The following is a 26,684-nucleotide window of genomic DNA, read 5'->3' as shown; positions in this document are numbered from 1 at the left end:
TGTCGGGCGAGGCGCTCGGGCCTGAGGCCGACGGGGGCTCTGCCTGCAGGGGCTGCTGCCCGGGCTCTGGGGGATGGGACTGGATCTCCATTCTGCGGCTAGAGCGGAAGCGAAGCCGGGTTGTCAATTACCCTGATAACCAATCCGCGCTGGGACTACGAATCCCGGAATGCCTTGAGGCCCGGGAGCTGCGCGAGTAGGCGTGCGCTGCGTTCGATGGTGTGACTACGTTTCCCAGCATGCTGTGCGACCGCGGAGCTAACGCGGCGTGCGCCAGGGGCGGAACGTCGCCTTGGCAACCAGCCCGCGTCCCTTTGGCCTGCTGCTTGGGACTAGGCGCCACAGCGCGGCTTGCAGCCCGGGAGCGGCGTCCGGCGACATGCGCCGGCCCACCCTGCGTGCGGGGCGGGCCGGGGGCGGGGTGTGCGTGCGGGGCGGGCCGGGGGCGGGCCGCAGCGGGCGGGCCGAGCCGGAGCCTGAGGCGAGCTGTGTGGAGCCCACGCCATGCGCAGGATCGAGCGCAGGGGTGCCCCGAGCCCGGGGCAGCAGGGCAAGGCCTCGCTGGAAGGGCCGCCGGCAGAGCCCGGGCCCGCGACTGAGGTCGGAACAGGGCTCCGCCGCAGCACCGAGTCCGAGGTCTACGACGACGGCACCAACACCTTCTTCTGGTGAGCGGCGGGCGGGTGCGCGGGCGTGCGCGGGCGTGGGGCAGGAAAGCGCGTGCGCAAGAGGAGCGCGCACCGCGCTCCGGCCCTAGCCCCTCTACCCCAACTCCGGACCACCTGCCGGGACTCCGGGATCCCCCTCTGCGTCTGATCTCTTGAGTCCCGTGCACCCCTGCAGCGGCATTCGGAGCCCCTTTCCCTTTTGACCATCTGACCTTTCTTTGACCCTGGAGATGCCCTGATCCCTTGTCTCTCTAGAATCTCGAGGAGACCCCACGTGGTGGTCCTCGAGTCCTCGGGTCAGGGGAAGGCTTCTTGTTGAAGGTCAGCAGCAGGCATTGTTTAAGCGCTAAGTACCGGGCTCTCTGTGCGGAGCAAGGGGGATGCAAAGAAAGGTAATGGACATTCCTCTCCGTAGGGACTAATGGAACAATGCCCGAAGGGAAGGCGTGGGCCTCTGGAGGCCTCCGGAATTGGGATTCTCCCGGAGGTTACTAATGGAAGACTGCTAGGGAAGGGGGAGGGGCAGGGAGGACTTTCCCGCCCAGGGGAATATCCAGGGCAAAGGCTCAGAATTTGGAGCTGCAAAGGAGGCCGGGGTGGCTAAATGGAAGAGTATGTGTCAGGCAGGGAGGGGGAAGAGGCAGGTTGGGAAGGTCTCTGAATGTCAAACAGAGCATTCAGTCCTAGATCCTGAACGTGATAATGGGTTGACAAGATTGGACCTGCCGCTCAGCCAGAAAAATTTGAAGCTTGAATGGAGGATGGACTGGAGTGGAGGCGGGCGGACACCAGGCCTGAGAGGATGAGGATCTATACTGGAGAGAGTGGCAGTGTCCCAGTAGAGAAAGGGGTATTGGTGAATTGAAAGGGGAAATCCACCATAGAGATGTTTGGGGGGGGGAGATATGAAATGGACCAGGGATGTTGTAGAGGTGAAAAGAACAAGACATTTTGTTAGACAAAGGGGAAGATCTACCAGAGATTTGAGAGGGAGGGTGAAATGGACCAGGGAAGTTGTAGAAGTGAAATGAACCAAAGGGTGGTGAAATCAACAGGCACCATATTGGATTTTGGGAGAAGAGAGAGTAGCTGGACAGCAGTGGAGAAGGTGGGAATGGTGTGGCTCTCATCTCATCCAGGACAGGCGTTCACACTGCCCTCGGTTCAGGTGGCTCACGGCCACCAAACAGCTGTGGACCATAGGCATCTTCTCTGGTCGACAGGGGAGAAAGCCAAGGCTTAGAGATAGATCAATAATGGCAACGATGATGGTAAGAACCAGGACTCTCAAAGCTTGGCTCTAGGAACTCAGGGATGGTCAGATGCCTGTTTTGCATATAGGGAAACAGAGGCACAGAGTGGTGAGAGGCCTTATTCAGCCACAGGGCTTGTGTCTGAAACGAGATTCCGTTGCACGCCTTGACTGCCTGTTCTGTCCTCTTTCTGTTTCTGTGCCCCTTCCTGAGCCACCTCAGGTGTGCCAAAGCACAGATGACCCAGCACCTGCCCTCCCGCTGCGTAGCTGCTAAGGAACAGCTGAGCCCCTGCTTGTTTTGTCGGGTGCTCTGCTCCCCCTCCTTTTGACTCCCGTCCTCACCCAGTCCTCTCTCCACCCTTCCTACTGTCTTTTGTGGTCTATCCCCTGTATCTTGAACCCCTCTGGGTCCAGCCATCTTTTCTACATGTTTGGTACCTTTATGTTTCCAAGGCAGAACAAAGTTTCCTGTTCCCCCTCAACATTCTCTTCTCACTCCCACGTCCAGTGTGAGGCCATGTCTCCTTGCAGACCCTCACACTTTTATCTCCTCCGTAGACTCTTTGTCTAATGGCAAGTCTGACCAGGTCACGGCCTAGCTCTGAGTCCCATCTCCCCTCTCCCTATCCCAGGCCAGTAGCAGCGCACCTCAGGCATGTAGGGGCTTCCCATCTTGGTGCTGGGCTGAGCAGGGGCTGTAGAGGGGCCCCATAAGGCTTTTTGAATGAAAGATTACCCAGTTGGAACTGGGCCAATCAAGAGGAAAGACTTGTCAGGACTCCGAAAACCATTGGCCAGGCAAGGATGCCCACCTAGGCTTCGATGGGCCCCGCCACTGCCTCCAGGAGCCTTTGGGCCTGAGCAGCTGCATCCTGCAGAGTCTGCTGGGGGATGGCCATCCAGCATCCTCCTCGGGCCCACTAGACGAGCCCCCAGCTGCCACACACTCCTTGGAAGCCTTCCTGAAGCAGCTGGATACAGTGGCCTCCAAAGGCCCTTGGCTTCTGGGCTGTGACCCTGAGAGCTCCTTGGATGCATCTGCTGTCGGCCCCTTCATAGTTCTGGCTCCCCGTCTCTTCTTCCCTGCGGTGCTGAGGCTGGTGGTGTATAGACAGCTGGAAAGAGGAAGTAAACAAATGAGGGAGGGAGAGGAAGCCTCATTCTCCTTTCCAGAGGGCTTCTTGGTGACGACTTAGCCAACCCTGCCCCCGAAACCTCTGGCTCTGACGTGGGGGGGTAGCTTCTCTCCCTCACAGGAGTTTGCAGGAAGAGGCTGTAGGCTGGGCCCTGGATGGCACAGTGCAGTTGGTGCAGAGGAGTCATGAGGGCTGGATGGGCAGAGATGGTCTGGGCTAAGAAAGGCCCCCAGGGAGGGGATGGAGATGCTTCTAGGCCTGGGTCACGCAGGAGGCAGGGTCTTGGCCGATGCTTGGTGGTCGCTGAGCCTTCACCCCCTGGGGTGCTGGTGGGCCTGTCCAGCTTTGTGCCCCGAGAATTGCTCAGGAGGGTTAGGGAGGTGAGAGGATGCCCTGGGTTTTTTCTCCCCGCTCCCATAGGCAAGCTCAGCGCTCTCTGGGGAAGTGGGTGTGAGCCGTGGCCGCTGGCTCGGAGGAGATTCAGCTTTCTCTTCCTTTTCTCTGCCAAGGAGAAGGGAAGGTCTTAGTCTCTTGAACAAAGTGATGGCAGGTCTCCAGGAGTCAGCCAGAGAGCTGGTCCACAGTCTTTGAAAGATGGCGGGAGCTGACCCTGGGCCGGTTCGGCTGCCCTCAGGGCCCAGAAGTGGAGGCGGGTGGCCAGCAGCTACAGCCACCACTTCGTGGGGGTCTGCTCGGCTCCTGGACCCAACGATGTGTCATGTGAGGTGTGAGCACTGGGCAATGGACTCTTGGGGTTCAGAGAGGAGGCAGGAGTGGTTTGATAGCAGCTCGGCAGCGTCCCGGGGGTCCGTGCTCATCTGCTCTCAGATGGCACCTCGCTGAAACTAATCCAGAGGTCTTGGTGGTCCTTGCACCCAGGAATCAGGCAGTGCTTGGGGTCTAGCACTTCAGGAGGGCCAAAACACTTGGGGGGCCCTTACGGGAGACTGTGGCCTCGGCCCATTCCTGCTCTTGGACCTCCTGCCTTTGTGGCCTTGAGTTGTTGCAAATTCCTGTTTCAAAGCAGTCATTTTGTCTGGATTCTGCCAATAGATTGCTCCCCTCCCTCCCTTATCTTCTCCCCTCTCTCCCTTTCTTTCTTCCCTCCCCACTCCTTCTCTCTTCCTCTCCCCTTCCCTCTTTGCCCTTTCTCTTCCCCTCCTTTTTCTTTCTCTTTCTCTTTCCCTTCCTCCCCTTTTTTCTTCCCTCCTTTCCTTCCTCCTCCTCTCTCATCCTCTCCCCGTTCCCCTCCCTTCTCCCATCCTTCTCTTGCTTGGAAAGACGCTTACTGGTGGCTCTGATCGCTAAGCTTGCTGCCTGCTGGTATCCCCGGACTTCAGGCTCCAGAGCAGCCGGGCATTGGAGGGCCTCATTTTTCCCCTCCAAGTGCACAATGAATGGTCCACCTTTGGCCCTATTGAGCAGACCTCCCTGGAGCCTGGGGGCTGGCCAGGCCCAGTGGGTGGGGTCCTCTTTGGCTGTCTGGGGAGCCTGGGTGCCCTTTGGCCCTCCTTTCTCTAGGCTGAACTCCAGGGTCTGGCCGGGGCCTCCCAACTAGCTTCGGACTGGTTGGACCAGAAAGGGGTCCGTAGTAAGAATCAGGCGGTTCTGGAGCCCGTCCCAGAAGTCAACAGCCCCGGTTCCTTGCAAAGGTAGATACTGTCCAGGGTTTTTCCCGAGGATTGCCAGGATGATGGGGTGCAGCTTCCGGGGGAGGCCCCCGGGCCTTGACAGTGCTGCGGACACGACTGCCCATCAGACGACCCTCTGTCCGTGGGTCAGCGGTAAGATTTTCTGGACCGCACCACTCCTCCCCCCACCTCGGCCATGGGAAGCCCCCGGCCTCTAACTTTTTCCCCCAATTATCTTCTTGCTCCTGGTTCTTTTGGAACTTAGGCCGCTTCCATTGACATTAAAATTATAACTTTGCCCCTTGACCCGGAGGCGGGTCCGAGTCTGCCAGTTCCTTCGAGACACCTCGGCCCAAGAACCCCTTCCCCAGCCTCCTGGGTCTGGTGCGCATTTTCTCACTGGTCCTTGTTCCTGTTGCTTCTCCCCCACCCCCCCAAGTTAAGAGCATCTTGTGACAAGTGTGGCCCAACCTTCCACAGTCAGAGCTCTGCTGGCCACTGCTGGCTTGGGGGCAGGGGGCAGCTGCCACAGGTTCCCATCCGAGTCTCCTGCCGTTCTGGGGCCTTCCTCGGCCTGGTCCGAATGGCCGATCTGGGGGCTGTAGGAATGGGGGCTTGCGGGGTCCAGGCTGCCCTTTGGGCAGACCCTCTCTCAGCCCATGGAGCCTCTGTTCTCATTGGACACGAGCGGCGTGAGGGTGTGGGGTCGGAAGTTTGGGGTTAGAGCGAGAGGGGGGCGGGGGGGGTCGTGTCCGCAGGCTCCCAAGGGAACGGAGGCTAGATGGGGGGGGAGTCTGGGAACTTGTTTTGATCATATGTTTCCATCTCACGGCTTCCTTCACAAAGGCTTACATTTTACTTTATACGTTTAAAAACAGCATTCTGAGAAGGGGTCCCAGCGCTTCACCAGAGTGCCAGGGGGACAGAGATCAGGTTCGGAAGCCCCGTCTTCTTGAGGGGCTTGTGGGAGCCAAAGTCCTCTCTGCCTCCGGAAAGGTGAAGCTAGTGTTAAAATCCACTTGTAATATGTCCTCCCTCCCGCCTGTCCTCGGCTCGGCCCAGCAGTGGAGAAAGCCGAACCCCTGCACTGGCCGCGCGGGCGTCCCGAGGCGAGCAGGCGGCCATCCCCGCCAGCCTCTAGAATCCTGGTTAATCATTCCATTGGCCAAAGCAGCTCATGGATTGCTCACTGTGTGCCCGGCACTGTGCTGAGGGCTTCCCAAGGGGAGCTCGAGCTGGGAGGGGGGGGGAAGGTAGATCCCTTCCCCCTCTTTCTCTCCTCTGCCCCTGCCCTGGCACAGACCTGGTGAATCTTTCTGCCTCAGCCAGTCCCTCCTCCCAGGTTCAGGCCTCCTGGGTGTCGCCTCTGCTTCAGTAAATGTTGGGACTCCCAGTTATCTCCAGGGTCCCATACACCCTCCCCTCCCTTTCCTGTCTCTGTTCCCCTCCCTGCCCGTTGCACCAGGTGCTCCGTGCCAGCTGCTCCTGGCGTGGGCTTCCCCCCAGACCCCCCGGGATCCCAGGACTCCCTCCCATTTTAGCCTGGTCATGGATTACCTGTTTGTTGCAGTTCCTTGAGGGCGGGGCGTCCTCGCTGATGGCTGGAGAGGGTGTAGGGCAGGAGGGAGGCAGATAGTGAGGTGTCCTGAGGGGCTGGGCAGAGCCCAGGCCCAAGCGTACCCCGCAAGGCCCTTCAGAGGACATGACAAATCACAGAATGGAAGCACCCAGTTGGTGACCGCTCCCATTTTCCACGCTTTTCAGGAGAGCCCACACCTTGACTGTCTTGTTCATCCTCACTTGTGCCCTGGGCTACGTGACCCTTCTGGAAGAGACTCCTCAGGACACTGCCTACAACACCAAAAGGTAACCCTGGGCCTTGGGCCGGCCTCCCCTGGAGTTAGAACCAACAGAGACCAGAGAGCGGCTTCCTGTTCACTGGGGCTGCCTTAGGGTGCCTGCTTGTGGTTCAGGGCCTGACGGATCCAGGGGGACAAAATACCCCCAGGGCTTCCCCAGGTCCTTGTCTGCTGGGAGGGGAGAACATGGCAGGTGGCCTCCCTCACTACTTAACGTTTTGCCTCCCCTGCCTTAGGTAACAGCACCACATTCTGTGTCACAGAAGGGATTGCACAGGACTTTTCCCCATATAATCTGTATAGTACGGGAATTAGTTCTTTTTTAAATGTTTGGTAGAATTGCTCAAAAATTCATCTGGGCCTAAATTCCTTTTCTTAGGGAGCTTCTATTTGGCTTGTTTGATTTGTTTTCTAAATTAAGGTTATTAAATATTCGATTTCCTTTTCTGTTGATATTTTTGTAAATAATTCATCTGTCTCATCTAAATTGTCAGTATTATTGGCAAACGATTGAGCAAAGTATCTTTTACTTCTTTGCACTTTTGAGAGTAGTGATATGATTTTCTTCTTTTAAATATCAATTTAGCCAATTTGTGGGCTTTTTTTCTTTTATAAAATCAGCTTCTACTTTTACTTACTGGTTTAGTGTTTTATTAGCTTCGTTTTATTATTCTTGCCTTTGATTTTTTTTGGATTTCTAGTTTCAAGTTTAATTGGGAGGGTTTCAATTTGTTGAGTTGCAAGCCCAATTTGTTATTCCTTTTCCTTTTTTATTGATGCATTTAGAGAAAAGAAATTTCTCCTAATATCTTTGGATGTAATGCACAAATTTTGGAACGTGGTCTCCTTGTTATGTGATCTTTAATGACATTATTGATCACTTCTATGATTTGATCTTTGACCCACTTATTTTTCAGGATTAGTTTATTTAGTTTCCAATTTTTTTTTTTTTTTTTCTGTGCTTCAAAGACCCTTTTTTGAATGTAATTTTTAAAAATTGCATCATGGTCAGAAAAAAAGATAGGATTCAATATTTCTGCTTTTTTATTTCTTTGTAAGGTTTTTATGTCCTAGTACTTGGTCAATTTTTGTAAAGGCACAGTTCAGACAAGAGAAATAGATAAGACTCCTTTCTGTTTCTGTTTAGCATTCTCCAAAGGTCAATCATATCTAACTTTTCTAAAGTTTTATTCATATCCTTAGTTTCTTTCTTTTTTACCTTATACTTAGACTTATTATCTAGGTCTAAGAGGGTAAGTTGAGGTTCCCCCCTTCCCCAGTGTAGTTTTCCTGTCTCTTTCATTCTGTACTTCACGTTTTCCTTTAGGAAGTTGTATGCTCTGTTTTTGGTGTGTTGATGCTGAGCCTCTGGCCTGGTTTGGCTCTCCCTGCAGCTTCTGGAGGGTTGGAGGGAAAGGGGCCTTTTTATTTCATTGGTGCTTTTGGTCAGATCTCGTTCTGACCATGAAGTGGGAGCCCCCAGTGGTTTTTTTGCCCAAGTCTTCTATTGGCAAGCAGACTCTGGTGCTTGTCATTCATCTGAGGGGCCAGAGTCTCTAGGACAAGTGTGCCTTGCTTCAAGAGAATCCAAGAAAAGCTTTTTTTTGGGGGGGGGCACTGCAGCCATATGGTAGCTTTTTGGTGGAAAGTAAGTTCTCAGCCTCTATGTTCAAGGGTGTTCAAGCTAAAATCAAGGGGGTCCCCAGTAGCTGGAAGTCTGATCTGCTCTGCCGAGATGTGTGGCCTGCTCGGGCAGCCTCTCAGCCTCTTCATCAAGCCTAAGGGAGCTTTTGGGGATCTGCTAAAGAGGAGGGGATACAAAGAAGAAAGGACAGAATGAGCATCTAGTAATCCTGGGATGTCAGTATTATTTTTATTCCTCCCATTTCACAGATGAAAAAATTGAGGCAGACAGGTTTCAGCAATTTGCCCAGGGTCATCCAGTTAGTCAGTGTCTTGATTTGGAGTGGGGACTTCCTGACTTGAGGGGCAGCTCCCTGCTTCCTCACAGCTCCCAGTCTCTTGGTGAAAACCCCTGGTTCTCTGGAGGAAGAGAGGAAGGGGAACCCCTTTGAAATGGAAAGGCCTGGGAAGGAGGGTCCTCACAGAGAACCTGGGGGGCTGGTGGCACAGACCCCTGAAGGGCTCTTTGCTCTTTGTCCTCAGAGGAGTGGTGGCCAGCATCTTGGTTTTCTTGTGTTTTGGAGTCACGCAGGCTAAAGATGGACCGTTCTCCAGACCTCACCCAGGTAACTTGCCATTCCTGTTTGGATTTAACACAGCTGATCTCAAGGGGGGCTGTTGGTGACTGGGGACACAAGACTCTGCCTGCCTCAAAGAAGCCCAGGGCCTCTCCAGGTGTTTGGTAAACTGAGGTCCCGGGGGAAGCAAACCGGGCTGAGGGCCAGCTTTGGGATCCGATGCCTCCATAGCTCCCAGAGATGCTGGGTGAGATCCCTGCAGGGCCCAGGAACACCAGCTCAGCACGTCCGCCCATCAAGGGAGGTTGTGCCTAGAACCGCAAGTCTCACTTAGAAAGGCTTCGGTGGCCAGTGAGATGTGTGTCTCCCTGTCTGGTGCACATGTAGTGGCCCTTTTTTCCAGTCCTCTTTCTCTTTGGCCTTGGGCACAGGTGATCACTCTCTGCTCCTGGATCCTCTCTTCTCTTTACATTTTTGGGACAGCCTCCCCCCACCTCTGCCCACTCCTCTTCAGTCTCCTTTGCTGGCTGCTCCTGCAGATCATGCCCTCTCCATGGGCGCCTCTCAGCTTCTTTTCCCTCTAAACTGCTTCCCCTGGTGACTTCATTAACTACCGTGCATTGAAGGCTTATGATCTGTCTTTCTGCCCCAACCTCTCTTGTGTCTCCAGCCTTTCAGACATCTTGACCTGGATATCACACAAACAGTTTCAACCAAAATATGTTCAAAACAGCTCATGCTCTGCCTCTCCCTCCACTTCTCATCTTTGCTGTGGCTGGAAGCAGCTCTCTTGTCCCCATCACTCAGGCTCACAATCTGGGAGTCCTCTTGTACTTCTCAGTCTCTCACCCCCGTATCCAATATGGTGCCTCTGCAGCATCTCTGATTGATTTTACTTCTGTAGCATCTTGGTAGATTTCATCTCAGTAGTATTTCTGGTCAGTTTGCTGCATCTCGGGTCAGTTTCACATCTGCAGTATCTCTGGTCTTTTTCACTTCTAGCATCTTGGGTCAGTTTCATCTCTATATTATCTCTGGTCAGTTTCACCTCTCTAGCATCTCCACCTTTGCAATTATCTCTGGTCAGTTGCACCTCTGCAGCACCTCTGGTCAGTTCCACCTTTTCATTATCTCTGGTCAGTTTCACCTCTGTAGTATCTTGAGCCAATTCCACCTCTGCATTATCTCTGATCAGTTTCTCCTTTGTAGCATTTCATTGATTTCACCTTTACAGCAACTCTAGTCAGTTTCACCTCCGTAGCATCTTGGGTCAGTTTCATTTCTGTGTCATCTCTATTAGTTTCACCTCTGTAGCATCTCAGTCAGTTTCATCTCTTCATTATCTCTGGTCATTTTCATTGATTTTACCTTTGTATTACCTCTGATCAGTTTTACTTCTCTAGCATCTCTGGTCATTTTCACCTCTAGCATCTCAGTGTTTCACCTCTACATTATCTCTGATCAGTTTCACCTCAGTAGCATCAAATTGATTTCACTTCCACATTATCTCTGATCAGTTTCACCTCTGTACCATCTCTGGTCAATTTCACTTTTGTTGCATCTCCCCAATTTGCTCCTTTCTCTCCTCCGACACCACCCCTACCCTTTTATCACCTCACACCTGAACTCTGCTGGAAGGTCTGCCTGCCTTCCGTTCCATCCTCCATTCAGCTACCAAAGTGATTTTCCTAAAGCACAGCTCTCCCTATCCCCTTCAGACCCTTTCCTCCTCCTCCCTTTCCTGCCTTACCCCTTACCCCCCAGCACATCATCCTTTTTGAGCTAGAGCCCCGTCCTCCTGAGCGTGTTCTCTCTTGGCTTCCCTGGCTCTTGAAGTCCCAGCTCAAATCTCACCTCCTACAAGAAGTCTTCTCCAAGGCTTCTATTTTCAGTACTTTCCCTCTGTGGATTGTTTCCAATTTTATTGCAATGTCTGATAAAGAATTTCATGCTATTTATCTGGAAAAGATGATGCAATGTGGTCTAGACTGTAGTAACTAAAGTGGGCGTGGCAAAGGTAAAAGTCGGCTTTGAGGAAGCTCTCCCTCAGAGTGCCTGGGATCTGTGCTTGGCTGTGGGTGGTGACTATTTTGGTCAGAGATTGGATAAAAGCGCAGGTAGAGACTGGAGACATTCTGGAGGGACACCACGGGGCAGGGGTCACACAGCATATGATGAGTCAGGAGACACAAGGATTGGACTGGCTCTAAGATGAAACTCAATAGGGTTAACTAGAAAATCTCACTCTCACTTTGGGACAAATGAGCTTCACAGACCTATTGTAAGAGAAGCGGGGCAAACAATTCTTGACAGAAACTGGGGGGTTTTCCTTGGGTTGGCTAAAGTTGAGAAAACATCTCAGTCAGTCTGTGCTTTTGCCCTCTCAGAGATTGCGGGCCCATCCTGTGCCTCCCTGGGTGCTGTCAGTCCTGAGAAAGGGCCTTTGTCGATCAGCTGGGGAGAATACCCAGCGACAGAGGATCTGGGAGAAATGGGAGCTGTTGTCAGGTGTTCGAGGGAAAAGCCAGTTGGGCTCAGTTATGTGTCCCTCCAGGGCATAGCCGGAATTGGAAAAGAGGGCAGAGGAAATAGATCCAGTTAGACAACCCCCCATCCCCTCAAAAAAGTAATGCGCTTCTCAAAAGGTGATGAGTTTTCTGGTCTAGAAGTTTGCCATGAAGTCTGGCTCTGGTTGGGCTTTGAGTTCAGTCACTAGGGGCCATTTAGGGACGGGAAGCAGAGGCTGCTTTGGATCCCCAGCATAGGGAGGGGAGACTGCCACAGGGATGGAGGCTCCAAGGTGATGGCTGGCAGCAGAGGCGGCTTTGGCTTTGGCGAAAGACGTGGCCAGAGAAGACTTAGGACCGGGTGGTGTCCAGGCTACTGGGATGCAAATCCTTCTGGCGGCCAGCAGAGAGAAAGGCCCGGAGCCAGGGTCCGGGCCCAGGCCCAGGCCCAGCTCCGGCACTTGCCCTGGCTTCCCGGGACAGGCCTTGGGGTCGCTGAAGGTGGTGGCGGTGCCTTCTCCCCACCTTCCTCCGGCGGGCACTTGGGGAGCTTTGGTCGCTGCCTGTCGAGGGTGTAAGTCTTCAGGGCACAAGGCGGGGCCCGGGGCCCAGGGCCTCCTGAGTTGAGGGGAAGGCACTGCCTGCTGCCCGAGGAGGCCTCCAGGGGGAACTGGGGCATCCTCGTGGGCTGGCGGGTCGCAGGTCTGGCCGCAGTGGCCCCCCTGTGGCCCCAGGGCAAGAACAGGAGCCAACACCCACTGCTCTCTCTGTCCTTGTAGCTTACTGGAGGTTCTGGCTGTGCGTCAGCGTCGTCTATGAACTCTTCCTCATCTTCATCCTCTTCCAGGTAAGCCGCTCTGTCGCTGTGGCACTCGGGACCAACGGGGAGGGGGCTGAGGCGGTGTCCCCCCTCCCCACCCCAAAACTCGCGCAGATGCTGACTTGAAGGCTGGGGGTGGGGGCCCAGGAGGCCCTGGTCTTCCTGGTCCCCGGGGGCCACTTTACTCTGGTAGTACACACCGGTTAGCTTAAGGAGAGTCTCCTCCTTCAGCTAATGATAAAGGCCTGAAAGAGAGATAAGGACCTGGCAGCAGACACTCTGTCTCTCTTGGCAAAGAAATTGGGGCGCCTGGAATGGAAGCCTCTGATCTCAATGGAAAGAGATCTCACTCTGAGATCCAGCTTAGCTGCCCCGCCCCGGGAGGGGGAGGGGCAGCATCCGCCGAATCAAGCGAAGAAAGAGCAGATTCGGGTTCCCCTGAGCCTCCGGTCAGGGACTTTTCAGGGGTGTCGGGGCTCCCCGCCTCTTCGGGAAGCTCCCTTTCTCCCCTCCCCTTTCTCTCTCCCCACTTTCCCTCCCTCTCATTCTTTCCCTCCCCCTTCCCACTGCCACTTGGAACAAAGCTGTCAGGAGGGAGTTTGCAGGGTGAGCCTCCACTTTAGCATTCAGACGGACCCAGCACCAGGCAGGTCCCAGATGGAGCGCGGTCATCCCCCATGTGACCCCCGCTCCCTGGGGAGGTCAGAGAGTCCCAGAACGTCCAGAGTCAGAAGCCAGGCTGGCGGGCGGTCCGAGCGGGAGGGCCAGGACCGGAGTTTGGGGGGAGGCGTTTGTAAGGAAGAGGAAGACCCGATGCATGAGGCGGACCAGGAAGGGGCAGCTGGCGGAGGGTCGTAGGAGAGAGGGCGGGGTGGGACCCACACGCTCGGGCCTGTGTCCTGGCCATCGGTTCCGGCCCCCAGCTCCGAGCCCCCCAGACCCCCGAGACCAGCCCCGGGGTCCTCTCGAGGTCACCGGCTCAGAGCGCCCCAGCAACCCTCGGCTTTGGCTCTGTCCCTGCCCGCCATTGGACGTCATGGCAGGTGAAGGTGGCGGGCCAAACATCGCAGGGACCAGGGTAGGAGCACTGAGGCGGCCGCCGGGAGTGAAGGCCGGAAAGGAGGCCGACGGTGGGAGCACTGAGGCGGCCGCCGGGAGTGGAGGCCGGAAAGGAGGCCACCGGTGGGAGCACTGAGGCGGCCGCCGGGAGTGGAGGCCGGAAAGGAGGCCGACGGTGGGAGCACTGAGGCTGCCGGTGGGAGCACTGAGGCTGCTGACGGGAGTGGAGGCCGGAAAGGAGGCCGCCGGTGGGAGCACTGAGGCTGCCAGTGGGAACACTGAGGCGGCCGCCGGGAGTGGAGGCCGGAAAGGAGGCCGCCGGTGGGAGCACTGAGGCTGCTGACGGGAGTGGAGGTTGGAAAGGAGGCCGACGGTGGGAGCACTGCTGAGGCTGCCGATGGGAGTGAAGGCCGGAAAGGAGGCCGCCGGTGGGAGCACTGAGGTGGCCGCCGGGAGTGGAGGCCGGAAAGGAGGCCGATGGTGGGAGCACTGAGGCGGCCGCCGGGAGTGGAGGCTGGAAAGGAGGCCAATGGTGGGAGCACTGAGGCTGCCGACGGGAGTGAAGGCCGGAAAGGAGGCCAATGGTGGGAGCACTGAGGCTGCCAGTGGGAACACTGAGGCTGCTGACGGGAGTGGAGGCCGGAAAGGAGGCCACCGGTGGGAGCACTGAGGCGGCCGCCAGGAGTGGAGGCCGGAAAGGAGGCCAATGGTGGGAGCACAGTGGAGGCCAGAAAGGAGGCCGCCGGTGGGAGCACTGAGGTGGCGGCCGGAAAGGAGGCCAATGGTGGGAGCATTGAGGCTGCCGGTGGGAGCACTGAGGCTGCTGACGGGAAAGGAGGCCGGTGGGAGCACTGAGGCTGCCGACGGGAGTGGAGGCCAGAAAGGAGGCCGACGGTGGGAGCACTGCTGAGGCTGCCAGTGGGAGCACTGAGGCTGCCGACGGGAGTGAAGGCCGGAAAGGAGGCCGACGGTGGGAGCACTGCTGAGGCTGCCAGTGGGAGCATTGAGGCTGCCGACGGGAGTAAAGGCCGGAAAGGAGGCCGACGGTGGGAGCACTGCTGAGGCTGCCGACGGGAGTGAAGGCTGGAAAGGAGGCCGACGGTGGGAGCATTGAGGCTGCCGGTGGGAGCACTGAGGCTGCCGACGGGAGTAAAGGCCGGAAAGGAGGCCGACGGTGGGAGCACTGCTGAGGCTGCCAGTGGGAGCACTGAGGCTGCCGACGGTGGGAGCACTGCTGAGGCTGCCAGTGGGAGCACTGAGGCTGCCGACGGGAGCACTGAGGCTGCCGACGGGAGCACTGAGGCGGCCGACGGGAGTGAAGGCCGGGAAGGAGGCGGCCGCCGGGAGCGCTGAGACCGCCGCAGCCCTAGCAGAGGCTTCCTGCTCCCTCTTCCCTTCCCGGAGGCCTTGCTTGGTCAGTGGGGGGATTCAGGGGATGGCGCAGGGTGGGAACAGCAAGCCCTGTGGACCCCAAACCCGGCAGTAAAAGTGGAGCGTGTTTGTTCCAAAGAGAGGTCACGGCACTTTTCTCTCGTCTCTTCCAGTCTGAGGCGCGCCCACGGCGAAGGCGGCGGCCAGCCCCCCGGAGACGCTGGCTCTGAAGGGCCCGGCCTCCGCTCTCCGCCGGAAGGATCTGAAGAAGAGCCCGTAGGCCTGGGGATGGCTGCTCCAGACTGGCTGAAGCGCCGACCCCCACGGGGGCCCCGAGCCTCGCCCCCCTGAACAGGGGTCACCGTCGTAGAGATGGAGGCCGTGGTGGGGCAGGAGGCCGGCTGCCTGGGCTTGGGAAGGGCTCGAGCCTTCTGCGGGGGAATAAGCAACTATTAGCTGCCAGTTGTGTGCGGGCCCATGCGAGCCCTTTGTCGGTTCCGGCCTCCAGGCAGCATTCGAACCTTGGCCTTGCTGACAAAAGCCTGAGGGGTGACGGGGTCTCGGGGCAGTGTTGGAGGCTGGAAAAGGAGGAGGGGCAAGGTCGGGGACCACAGGAGAGAACAGACAGTCCTGACAGCACCTGTTAAGTGCCTGCTGTATGCAGAGCGTGGCCGGGGGCAGAAGGGACGGAGAGCGCTCCAGGCAGGGCTGCAGCCCGCCCTCTTTGCCCTGGATTCTGGCCTGAGGCCTGGGTCACATGAGCGCGCATGAGGGAAGCTCATGGGGTCGGAGGTCGTCCTCAGGCCGGGAAGGTCCCAGGAGAGCTGGAGCCCAGAGGCTGTGGCCCCACCCACCCCGTGCTGACCCCTGACCCGAGCGGACACGGCTCCTGACCCTGACCCTCCCGGGGCACCGGCACCCCTCCCCCCCACCACAGCGCTCTGGACGCGCCATCTTTGCTTTCAGGGGCCCGGTCTATCCCTTCTATAGAGGCTGCCTTCCTCGCTCTGCCCCTCTGGGGTTTGGCCCTGTGCCCGGGGCGGGGCCGGCCGGGGGGGGATGGGGCGGCGAGGCCGGAGCCCCCACGACTGCTGTTGGTCCACAGACGGTGCACGATGGGAGGCAGTTTCTGAAGTACATCGACCCCAATCTGGGCGTCCCCTTGCCCGAGCGAGACTATGGCGGGAACTGCCTCATTTATGACCCGGACAACCAGACGGACCCCTTCCACAACATCTGGGTAAGGGCCTGGGGCGCGCGGGAGATCTTTACACAAAGGCTAGGAAGCCATTTGTGGGGGACGTCCCCCCAGGGCCCGGCAGGGACCCCCCACCCCAGACGGACCTCAGACGCGCTTCTGTTCTTCTCTTCAGGACAAAATGGACGGATTCGTTCCTGCCCATTTCCTCGGCTGGTACTTGAAGGTAGGTCTGGGGAGCTCCCGGTGACCTGCGTCCCCTGCCCGGGCCGAGCGGGCACCCTCTTGGTGGAGGAGGGGGCCTGGCCAGGAGGCTCGGGGAGGGGAAGGGAGCTGGCCCAGGGGTTCTCCCCCCGCCCTGAGCCCACAGGCCCGGCATCCTGGCGGAGCGCGGGGGAGGGGCGGGTGCCAGGCTCCCTGCTCTCTTGCCCGCAGACCCTGATGATCCGGGACTGGTGGATGTGCATGATCATCAGCGTCATGTTCGAGTTCCTGGAGTACAGCCTGGAGCACCAGCTGCCCAACTTCAGCGAGTGCTGGTGGGACCACGTAGGTGCCAGCCCACGGGAGGGGGGCTGAGACGGCCCCCCAGGAGGGAAGGAGAGGGGGGGGGGTGACTGCCATTGTGGGAGCGTTGTAACTGGCGATTGTGTGACTGTCCGTCTGTCCACGCTCCCTGGAACAGATCGATGCGTGCGGACGCTCAGGTTTTCGTCTCATGTAGAAATGGGTACGGGCAGCTTTTATTGGAACGGCTTCATCCGTTTTGTGGGGTGCACGCCGGTCCCCCCTCCTTTCCCTGTCTCCAACTGGAGGGGCCCAAAGGCCCTTCTTCCTTTTGTTCTCCCCCAAATGTCGGCGCGTCCTTGGGGTAGATCCTGGACAGTGACAGACCCGCTCCTCCCCCTTCCCTGGCGGTCTGTTTTCCATTGTCGCAGTTTTCTTTTTCTGTCTTATCTCTGTGACAAGAATGGCGGCTCAGGTTCCTGCAGCGCCTGACAAGGGGCGTCCCCCTGGGTCCCAGCTTCTATTGGAGGGGAGGGCTCTTCCCTCGGGTTAGGGGGAAACCACTGCCCTCTCCCTCCCTTCTCCCGCGGCTGTGGCCCCCAAACTCCAAGGCCCTTCATCCCTGTTTGCTGCCTCCGGTCCCCACCAAGTAAATCGGGGCTGAGGGCGCCCACTCCCAGGCTCACTGTGCAGCACAGGGTGGACATCAGTGGGGGCCGGCGCACCTGTGACCCTCTCCTCCTTTTCAGTGGATAATGGACGTGCTCCTGTGCAACGGGCTGGGCATCTACTGCGGCATGAAGACCCTGGGCTGGCTCTCTCTGAAGACGTACAAGTGGCAGGGCCTCTGGAACATCCCCACCTACAAGTACGCGCTGGGCCCGGGCGGGGGGGTACACGAAGGCCCAAACGTGGATGGAGCAGAGCAAGGGGGTGGGGATGGACGGTCCTGCATTTTAGAGAGGGATCGAAGGGTGGAGAAGGGGGGACGAGGGTCTGGGCTGAGCTTAGAAATGACAGTGCTGGGGGTCTGAATTCAAATGCTGCCGCTCGCACTCAGCACGACCCTGATCCTGTCTGGATTTAGATGGCCTTAGGGGGATGAGGGGTCCCGGGGCTGGGGAGGAGGCAGAGGGGAAGGCCAGGCGTCTCCCCACTTCCATGAGCATGCAGGTAGGTCGGCGGATAGAGGGCTCGAGCCTTCCTCTCTGGGTGCTCGGCCTCGGTTACTTGTCTGCAAAATGGGAACAATAGCCCCCCTCTCACGTCAAGTGCTTCCAAGCCTTAGGTCACCACATCCAGGGCAACTGTTACTATGCTTTTACATCTTTGAATGAGTGGAGCTCCGCTTCTCTTCTGTCTCCCCCCACACTTGACCTTGACTCTCTTGCTTCTGGCTGCGCCCTGCACCCCCTCCCTGTGCGCCGGCTGTGCCCGTCCCACCTCCTAAAGGAGGCGCCAGGTGCGCTCCATCGGGCCGGCTCCCCCCGCTTCCGGCTCGTGGCTCCCGCCGGACCCTGGCCGTAGGCGTGGGTCTAAGGCATGGACACCACCCTCCATGGAATGGTTCTGCATCGCTTTGTAACAAGACCCCGCCGTCCCTGGCTGCACTGGAACCGTCTCAGGTGGCACGGGCAGAGCCCTGCCACCCTTGCCCAGCCCAGCTCCCAGTCAACCCCGTGCCTCTGCTTGCAGCCCCCACCCAGGACCCCGAGGCCACAGCCTCATCCCGCACCTCTTCCTTTGCTCTCCTTGTCCTCTCTTAGTCCAAGGTCCCACAGGTAGCCACCCTGCGAGCTTGGGGCTCCGGTGACCCCAGTGTCCCCAGTAAGGAAGCGCGCTGAGAGTGTGTTTTGTGACTTGCCCAGGATCCCCCAGTTGGTCGGAGTCTGACCCAGCTCCCGCGTCCTTAACACTGGGAACGAGAGTCCAGCAAGAAATATGGTGCCCGAGCAACGCGCACTGGCGACAGGCTCTAAACGGGGGTGCGGAGACGGCACTGGGGGCGCAGAGGCAAAGCATCCCAAACCACGCAGGAAAGACAAAGCCTTTGCCAAAGGCAGCGATGAGGTGGAAGAGCCCGAGGTTTCCGGAGTGTCCCTTGTTTCTCCCAGAAACGACGGTGAATCTAGCCTCTAGATGGGTTCTGGAGTGCCGGAACCCACAAAAAGTTGGAGTGAAGATAACTTAAAAGGACTGGAGGAAAGGCTGCTCACTTGGGTCACAGGAGCTCAGACCAGCACAGTTAGGGTCCAGGCGAGCCAAAGGCTCACCCGCAGCAGCCAAGGCCCCTCTGTCCCGGTTCAAGAGGCCAGCTGCCAGCCCTAGAACCCCCCAACATGGCAAGCGCTCCTTTAGTCCACCGATCGCCACCGGAAAGAGATACAAAAATGAAACAAGGAGTATTGTAGCCAGAACTCTCGGGTCAAGGAGAAAATCCTGCAAGCAGCCAAAAAGAAGCCATCCCGACCTCAGGGAGCCACAGTCAGGACCACACAGGATAGAAGGATCAGAGGGATGTGATATTCTGGAAGGCAAAGCATCACCTAGCCAGCGGAACTGAACATGATCTTTCAGGAGGAAGGGTGGACACTCAGGGAAATAGGCGATTCTTAAACTTTCCTGATGAAAAGACCAGAACTGAACAGAAAATTCAATCTTCAAATATAAGACATAAAAGAAACATAAAAAGGTAAATGGGGAAAAAAAACTTCTTATTCCATAAGGTTAAATTATATCCCTACACAAGAAGGTGAAGGTGACATTAGGGCAGTTAGAAGGAGTATATATACACAAGCAGAGGCCATGGGTATAAAAATTTGATGTCATGAGGTATAAAAACCAAGAGGTGAAAGGAAAGATTGTACTGCGAGAAAAAGAAGTAAATTGGATCCCGTGAAGAAGCTCAAAAGTCCTAGTACAGCAGAGAAAAAAAGGGAGGAGACACTGAGCCTTAACCTCATTGAATTTGACTTCAAGATGAAATACACTCAGTTGGGCATAAAAATTTATCTCATAGGAAAGTAGGAGGAAAAAAAGGGGGTGGGGAAGGGAGACTGATAGGAAGGGAGGGCAGTGATCAGAAGCAAAATACTGGTGAGAAGGGACAGGGTGAAAGGAAAAATAGGATGCAGGGAAACATAGAGCAATCATAATTGAATGTGAATGGGATCAGCAGAAAAACCAGGTAAAAGGCTGGAGCACAATGTATTCTGCTTCAATCCCGATCTCAGACAAAGCACAAGCAAAAATGGATCTAATTGTAAAAGATAGGAAATTATGTCTTGCTAAAAGGAACCATAGACAAAGAAGTATTATCAGGGCTAAATGTATAGTGATACAGCATCCAGATTCTTAGAGAGGTAAAATGAGGGGGCAGCTAGAAGCTGCAGTGGATAGAGCGCTGGCCCAGATTTCAAATCCAGATTCAGACACTTAACACTTTTCAGCTGTGTGACATGGGCAAGTCAATAGTGTCAAAACAAAGAGAAGCAAAATGATCACAGGAAGAAATAGCACAATTATACTAGTGGGAGACCTCAACTTCCCCACCTCAGAACTAAAACCTAGTCACAAAATAAAAAAGCGAACTGCACTTTAGAAAAGTTAGGGATGATAACTCTCTGAAGAAAATTGAATTGGGGATAGTAATGAATACACCTTTTTCTCTGCAGTATGTGCTACCGCCACAAAAGTTGACCAGGTCATAGGGCATAAAAATAGCACGATTAAATGCAGAAAGTCCTTTTCAGATATTGATGCAATAAAAATTTAATGTGTAATAAAGGCCCATGGGAAAATAGATTAAAAATTAACTGACAACTGAATAATCCCAAAGAATGAGTGGCTTAAATAACAAATCATAGAAAGTTATTTCATCCAAGAGAATGACAAGGAAACAACAAACCAAAATTCATAAGATGTAGCTAAAGTAGTTCTTAGGGGAAATTTTATATCTCTCAATGCTTACATGAATAAAATAGAGAAAGAGTACATTAGAAATACAAGTCACTGGACTTGGGCATGCAACCAAAAAAACTGGAAAAAAAGTTTAAATTCCCAATTAAATACCAAATCAGAAATTGTGAAAATCAAAGGAGAGAATAATAAAATTGAAGGAAAATTTTGAACTAGTGAATCAAACTAGTAAGAATTGCTTTTGTGAAAAAGAAATACACAAACCTTTGGTTAATTTCGTTAGAAAAAAAGGAAAGAAAATCAAATTTCCAGTGTCAAAAATGAAAAGGGTAAATTCACCACTTAAGATAATTAGGATTTGTTTTGCCCAACAATATGCCATTAAATCTAACAATCTAAGTGAAATGGAAGAACATTTATCAAAATATTAATTGCCCAGATTAACAGAAGAGGAAATAAGATATTTAAATTACCCATTTTAGAAAAAAAACAAGCCATCAGTAAATTCCCTAAGAAAAAACTCCCCGGGGCCAGATGGATGTACAAGTGAATTTTACAAAACATTTAAAGAACAATTCCAATATATAATATATAAAATATTTGGGGAAAAAAGTCCTACCAAATTCCTTTAATGACACAAATATGGTGCTGATAACTTAAAACAGAAAGAAAATTATGAGATCAGTATCTTGATGAGTATTGATGCAAAATTTCTGAATAAAATATTAGCAAAGAGATTACAGCAATTTATCATAGGGGTAATACACTATGATCAGAAGAGATTTATACTAGGAATGCAGGGCTGGCTCAATATTAGGAAAACTTGGAATACTTGACTGTATCCATAACAAAACTAATGGGAATCTTAGGTTTATCTCAGTAGATGGTGGAAAAAACTTTGGACTTAATACAGTATCCATTCCTATTAAAAACACTAGCAAGCATAGAGTCTTCCATGAAGTGATGAGTAGTAAATATCTAAAAGTATCAGCAAGCATTATCTGTAATGGGGATAAGCTACAAGCTTTCTCAGTAAGATTAGGGGTGAAACAAGGATAAGGATGCCTGTTTTATTACTACTGTTATTTAGTGTTACAATAGAAAGGTTTGCTTTAGCAATGAGAAGAAAAAGAAATTGAAGGAATTAAAATAGTCAATGAGGAAACAAAACTATCACTGTTAGCAGACAATATCAACTGAAGAGAATCAACTAAAAAACTGCTTGAAATAACAGCTTTAGCAAAGTTACAGAACATAAAGTAAACCCACATAAGTCATCAGCACTTCTGTATATTGCCAACAAAGCTCAGCAACAAGAGAGAGAAAAGTTGCCTTTAAAATAATTATAGAGGAAATAAAATATTTGGGAGTCTTCCTGCCAAAACAAACCTATGAACTGTATGAATAGAGTTACAAAACACTTTTCCCAGCAATAAAGTCAGATCGAAACAATTGGGAAAATATCAATTGCTCATGGGTAGACTGGGCTAATAAAAGAAAACCAATAATCCTACCTCCAAAGTTAGGGTTAAGGTCAGTATCAATTTTTTTTTTTTTTTTTTGTCGAGCTAAAAAGAAAATCGCAAAATTCATCTGAAAGAACAAAAGGTCAAGGATATCAAGAGAATTAATGGGGAAAAAAGTGCAAATGGAGGTTGCCTAGCCATTCCAATCTAAAACTGTTGTAAAGTGGAAATCATCAAAACTCTGTGGTACAAAGAAATAGAGTGGTGGAAAAGTGGGATAGCTTGGGTTCACAAGACACAATAGTCCGTGACTAATCAACTGATTAGCTCAATGATTTCAGCTTCTATGATAAGAACTCACTATTTGACAAAAACTGGGAAAGAGCAACATCTTGCACTCTCTACTAAGATAAGGTCAAAATGGGTACACAATTTCCACCCTTTACGAATAAATGGTGATACCATAAGCAGATTAAGAGAGCAAGGAATATTTTCCCTGTTGGATCTATGGATTACAAGAGTGAAAATATTATGAAACTGTTAAGTGGATAATTGTGCTGCCATTAACAAGGTCTTCCATAAACAAAAACAATGCAACCAAGAGTAGGAGGGAGTCAAAAGGCTGGGAAATTGCTTTTTACAGCCTTGTTTCTGATAAAGGACTCATTTCTCACACACAGAGAACTGAGTCACATAAGTGTACAATTCATATTAATAGGCAGTTTTCAGATGAAGAAATTAAAGCTGTCATGAAAAAATGCTCTAAATCACTTAGATGAATGGAAATTAAAACACCTCTAACCCTTTCACACCTCTCAGATTGGCTAGTGTCACAGAAAGGGAAAATGATAGATGTTGGAGATGTGGGAAAATAGGGATAGTGGTATATTGTTGGTGGGGTTGTGGATTGATCCAACCATCCTGGAGAGCAATTTTGGAACTATGCCCAAAGGCCATAAACCTGCAGTCATTAATCCTATGACTACTTCTCTAGCCCAAAGATAGCTTAAAAGAGAGAAAAGGACCCACATGTGCAAAAATGTAGCAGTTCTTTTTGTGGTGGCAAAGAACTGGAAATGATGGGGATGGCCATCCGTTGGGAAATGGCTGAACAAATTGTGGTATATGAATGTAAATGACATGCTACTATCCAATAAGAAAGGGTCAGGCACGTTTCAGGAAAATCTAAAAAGACAAAGTGAAGTGAACAAAACCAGGACACAGTACACAGTGCTGCACAGTACGGCAACATGGGTGATGATCAACTGGGGTGGACTTAGCACCTCTCAGCAACACGAAGAGCCAAGACGAGTCTAAAAGACACCTCCATCCGCATCCAGAGAAAGAACTGGGGGCTGAAGGCAGATTGAAGCATGCTGTTTTTACTTTCTTTGGTTTTCTCCCTTGTGGTTTTTCCCTTTTATTCTGATTATTCTTTCACAACATGACTGATGTGGAAATGTGTAACATGATTGGGCATGAATACCTCCTATTAGATGCTTTCTGTCCTGAGGAGGGAAAGGGGAAAATCTTCTAAAAGTGAATGTTGAAAACTATCTTTACATGTAATTTAAAAAACAAACAAACAGCTTTTCAAGTGGCTGTAGTTCTGGGGAAGTAACTAAACTCAAAAGGCAGTGTTCATTGTCATGGTGAGTATCACCCCGATGAGCAGAGGAATAAGGCAGTTGTTCCCTTGTCCCCACTACTGTAATACCAGCGGGAAAACATGTGGTACCTAGACACAATATTATCCCTGTGTGCTTCCAATGGAAAATGAGAAAAAGAAACCCTAGAGAATCAGCAGAGAAATTAAGATGGTTAATAGCATAGTGATAACAAAACAACAGGAGAAAATGGAAAAGAGGATTAAAACTACAGATGGCATAAAATATCTGGGAATGAAGGCACCTAGTCACATTGAAAATCTATGTGTGTGCAGAAGTACTCTGTGCCAGTGTAAGAAAAATATAGTTCCAAAGCTCCTTTACAGATTAAATGTTATACCAATCAAATTGGAGGGGGAAATGACATGATTCATTGGGGAAAGAAAAAGTCTAAAATCTCCAGAAAGAGAAGTTTAAAAGTAGAAGTGAAAAGAGAATAGCACTTCCAGGTCTTATCATCGAAAGCAAAGTTTCTTAATCGGTTGCGACCCCATAGGGGTCTCATGACTGAGAGGGGGCATTATGATTTATTATCAGTAAATACTTGATTTGAATATCTGTTCCATATACCCAGGGTTATGTGAAAATTTTTTGGGGGGAAAAGTCATGAGTGGAAAAGAAATCCTACTCTTAAGGCAATAATTGTAAAAATGTATTTGTACTAATCAAAAGTAGCAGTTTGGGTCAGAGGAATGATTTAAAAATTGTCATTTTTGTCTAAATTCTGGGATAATGCCTCCATATTTCCTTATGCATTAATAAAATTACAGGCTCTTTTATCAGTGACTTAAGCTCTGAGGCCCAATCCCAGCTCATTTATTACATATATATATATATATATATTTTAGATAATTATTTAAAACATGCAAAAGAAGGCAAAATAGTTAAAAGAGAGAGAGAGAGGAAAAGGAACAAAAGACAAAAACACGGTCCCGTACTCAGCGGAAGCTGTAGCAATGACTTTCCACGTTAAGAGCGCACATGGAATAAGAGAAGACTTGGTCTTTGTAGCTGCCCGTCTTTGCTTCCTTGGAGCTCGGTTTGTTCCCTGACGTGGGTTTTTTACTTTCTTTTCCCTCGTTCTTCCTCCCCCAAGTGGGCTAAGTTAAGTGGGCTCTATTTATGTGTTCGTGCTCACTAACTACTTACCTTTGTGCACGGGCACATAGTTTGCACAGCTACGTGTAATGCACAAGGGTAAGACAGAGACTTCTGGAATCTTTTTTAAAGTTGACTTGGTCCGAGGTCAGCGATCGCCGCCTCTTTTTTCTCCTAACAAATCCCCCGATCGTCGTGATTTCCCGTTAGGCGCAGTTCCTCCTAGACACTCGTCTCAGTTTCTCAAGGTTTAAGTAAACCCCATGACAAGACAGTCATGCCAGAAGGACGGACGTGGCTATGACATGGGGACAGAGAAGCCCCTCGGAGCGTTCTGCGGCTGCAGATGGCGCCTCGGCGCTCTGGCGCGCGCGTGCTCAGCATTACTGGCTTCCTCCAGAAGCCCGTGGAGGCCGGGGGCCCACATCGGCCGGGGGCTGACAGCTTTCCCGTTGTTGCAGGGGCAAGATGAAGAGAATCGCCTTCCAGTTCACGCCCTACAGCTGGGTGCGCTTCGAGTGGAAGCCCGCCTCCAACCTGCGCCGGTGGCTGGGAGTCTGCGGCATCATCCTGGTTGTAAGGCCCCCGGGAGGCCGGAGCCCCCCGCTCTTTGCCCTCGCGCGCCCCCAGCTGGGAGGGGGGTCCCCGGGGGCCCGCAGCCGGCACCGAACCTGCTCTCAGGCCGGGCCTCTTGCAGTTTCTCTTGGCAGAACTGAACACCTTCTACCTGAAGTTCGTGCTCTGGATGCCCCCCGAGCACTACCTGGTTCTCCTCCGGCTCGTCTTCTTTGTGAATGTGGGGGGCGTGGCCATGCGGGAGATCTACGACTTCATGGATGACCCGTAAGTGGGGGGGGGGTCTGCCCGCCTGGGGTCCCTGCCCCGCCTGCTGGCCGGGGCCGCTTTGGGGACGCCCCCGCGGATGGCAGCCATGAGGTCCCTGGAAAGTGGATGTTGGGTGGGTCAGGAGATGGAGCGTTGGGGGCACCACCCGGGAGACCCCCCAAGGAAGGGTTGTCGCCAGGGGAAGGTCGGGGTTAGGGGATCAACGGGGGAGCTAGAATCCACCGCTTCTCAGGCCCCCTGTTCCCCCCCCAAACCACGGCCAGGCTTCTGCCACCAAGTGGAGGGACCCCAGGGGACGTCCAGCCTCCCCTGGGAGCGGAGCTTGGCCTCCCAATGGGGGGGGGGGGCTTCCCCGGTGCCTCAGTTTCCCCTCCCCGCAGCTCAGGGTCTCTGTGGCTTCCAGGAAGTTTCATAAGAAGTTTGGCCAGCAGGCCTGGCTGGTGGCGGCTATCACGGCCACGGAGTTCCTGATCGTGGTCAAGTACGACCCTTACACGCTGACCCTGTCGCTGCCCTTCTACGTGGCCCAGTGCTGGATCTTGGGCACCGTGCTCATCCTCACCTGGACCGTGTGGCGCTTCTTCCTGCGGTGAGCCCCTGGCGTCCCCGGGAGGGCTTGGGGGAGGGCTGGCCTGGCCGGCTGGGGGGCTCGAGGCCATGACCTCCCAGGGAGTCCAGGCCGGCCTCTTCCTCTCAGGGACATCACTCTGCGCTACAAAGAGATCCGGCGCCAGAAGCAGGAGAGCCGGTGCGAGCCGGACCCGGCCTCGACCGATGGCAGCGAAGGGCCTTCCCCGCTGCTGGAGGAGCAGGACAGAGATGGGGAGCTGTGAGCAGATGGACCCGGCTGCCCGCCACTGCCGGCCCTGGCCTCGGGCCCTCCCCCCGGAGCTGCGGACCGGCCCCGGGGCCAGGGGGCCAGGCGAGCCCCCGGCACCCCGATCCCAGACGCAGAGGGGACCCTCCGGGTACTGCCGCTGGACTGGAGGGGGCGGACCGGCCACAAGGGGTGCGGGCGGCTCTTCGTCCCAGCGCCTGCTTCCGCCCGGCCGGACGCCTCCCGGGGCCGCAGAGGGTCCGGCGGGAGCTCTGGGCTCTCCCTTGCCCTTCCCGGGGCCAGGGCGCCGCGGTGGAAGGACACAGGCATTAGGGGAGGGGTCGGTGCACAAATAAAGACAGGAAGGAAAGAGGCCGAGGTCGCCTTTGTGACGCTCGGACATCCGGGGCTGGGGGGAGAACTCCGGTGGTCGCGGCCCCCTCACTGCTCCCTTGTGCCAGCCGGACTCCGGGCGCAGGGTTCAGCACCTCCCCCCCCCCGGGGGCGTGTTTGGGGGGCAGGGACAAGGGCAGATGTGCTCGCCTTCCTGGCCAGGTTTGTCCCCTTCCAAGGACTCCATGCTGGATCTGAGTGCCAGGACTCCCAGCCCCCTCCCCCCCCAAGCCCTCTGGCTCTCTCCTGACCCTGGAGTGGCCCGGG

At 53.8% G+C, this 26,684-nt stretch overlaps 1 protein-coding gene across 1 annotated transcript; it reads left to right on the top strand.

Annotated features, from left to right (window-relative positions):
* Window positions 1-430: 430 nt before the first annotated feature.
* On the top strand, window positions 431-26,397 carry PTDSS2 (phosphatidylserine synthase 2). The gene is made up of 12 exons (XM_074275026.1): window positions 431-668; window positions 6,455-6,556; window positions 8,716-8,798; window positions 12,037-12,104; window positions 15,613-15,747; window positions 15,881-15,931; window positions 16,141-16,254; window positions 16,962-17,080; window positions 24,823-24,937; window positions 25,059-25,204; window positions 25,611-25,796; window positions 25,905-26,397. The coding sequence occupies exons 1-12, from the start codon at window positions 505-507 to the stop codon at window positions 26,038-26,040; spliced, it is 1,419 nt and encodes a 472-aa protein (XP_074131127.1). The 5' UTR covers window positions 431-504; the 3' UTR covers window positions 26,041-26,397.
* The last annotated feature ends 287 nt before the right edge of the window (window positions 26,398-26,684 follow it).

Source organism: Sminthopsis crassicaudata, chromosome 6 (assembly GCF_048593235.1).
Source record: "Sminthopsis crassicaudata isolate SCR6 chromosome 6, ASM4859323v1, whole genome shotgun sequence".
NCBI lineage: Eukaryota > Metazoa > Chordata > Mammalia > Dasyuromorphia > Dasyuridae > Sminthopsis > Sminthopsis crassicaudata.
Note: the sequence above shows the minus strand (reverse complement) of the source record. Positions and strands in the feature narration are given on the sequence as shown.

Bases quoted from the DNA above. Each gene is read 5' to 3' on its own strand.
- PTDSS2 (XM_074275026.1), top strand. From the start codon at position 505: ATGCGCAGGATCGAGCGCAGGGGTGCCCCGAGCCCGGGGCAGCAGGGC. The intron at 6,557-8,715 runs GTAACCCTGGGC...CTTTGTCCTCAG, and splicing joins ACTGCCTACAACACCAAAAG to AGGAGTGGTGGCCAGCATCT. The intron at 17,081-24,822 runs GTACGCGCTGGG...CCGTTGTTGCAG, and splicing joins TGGAACATCCCCACCTACAA to GGGCAAGATGAAGAGAATCG.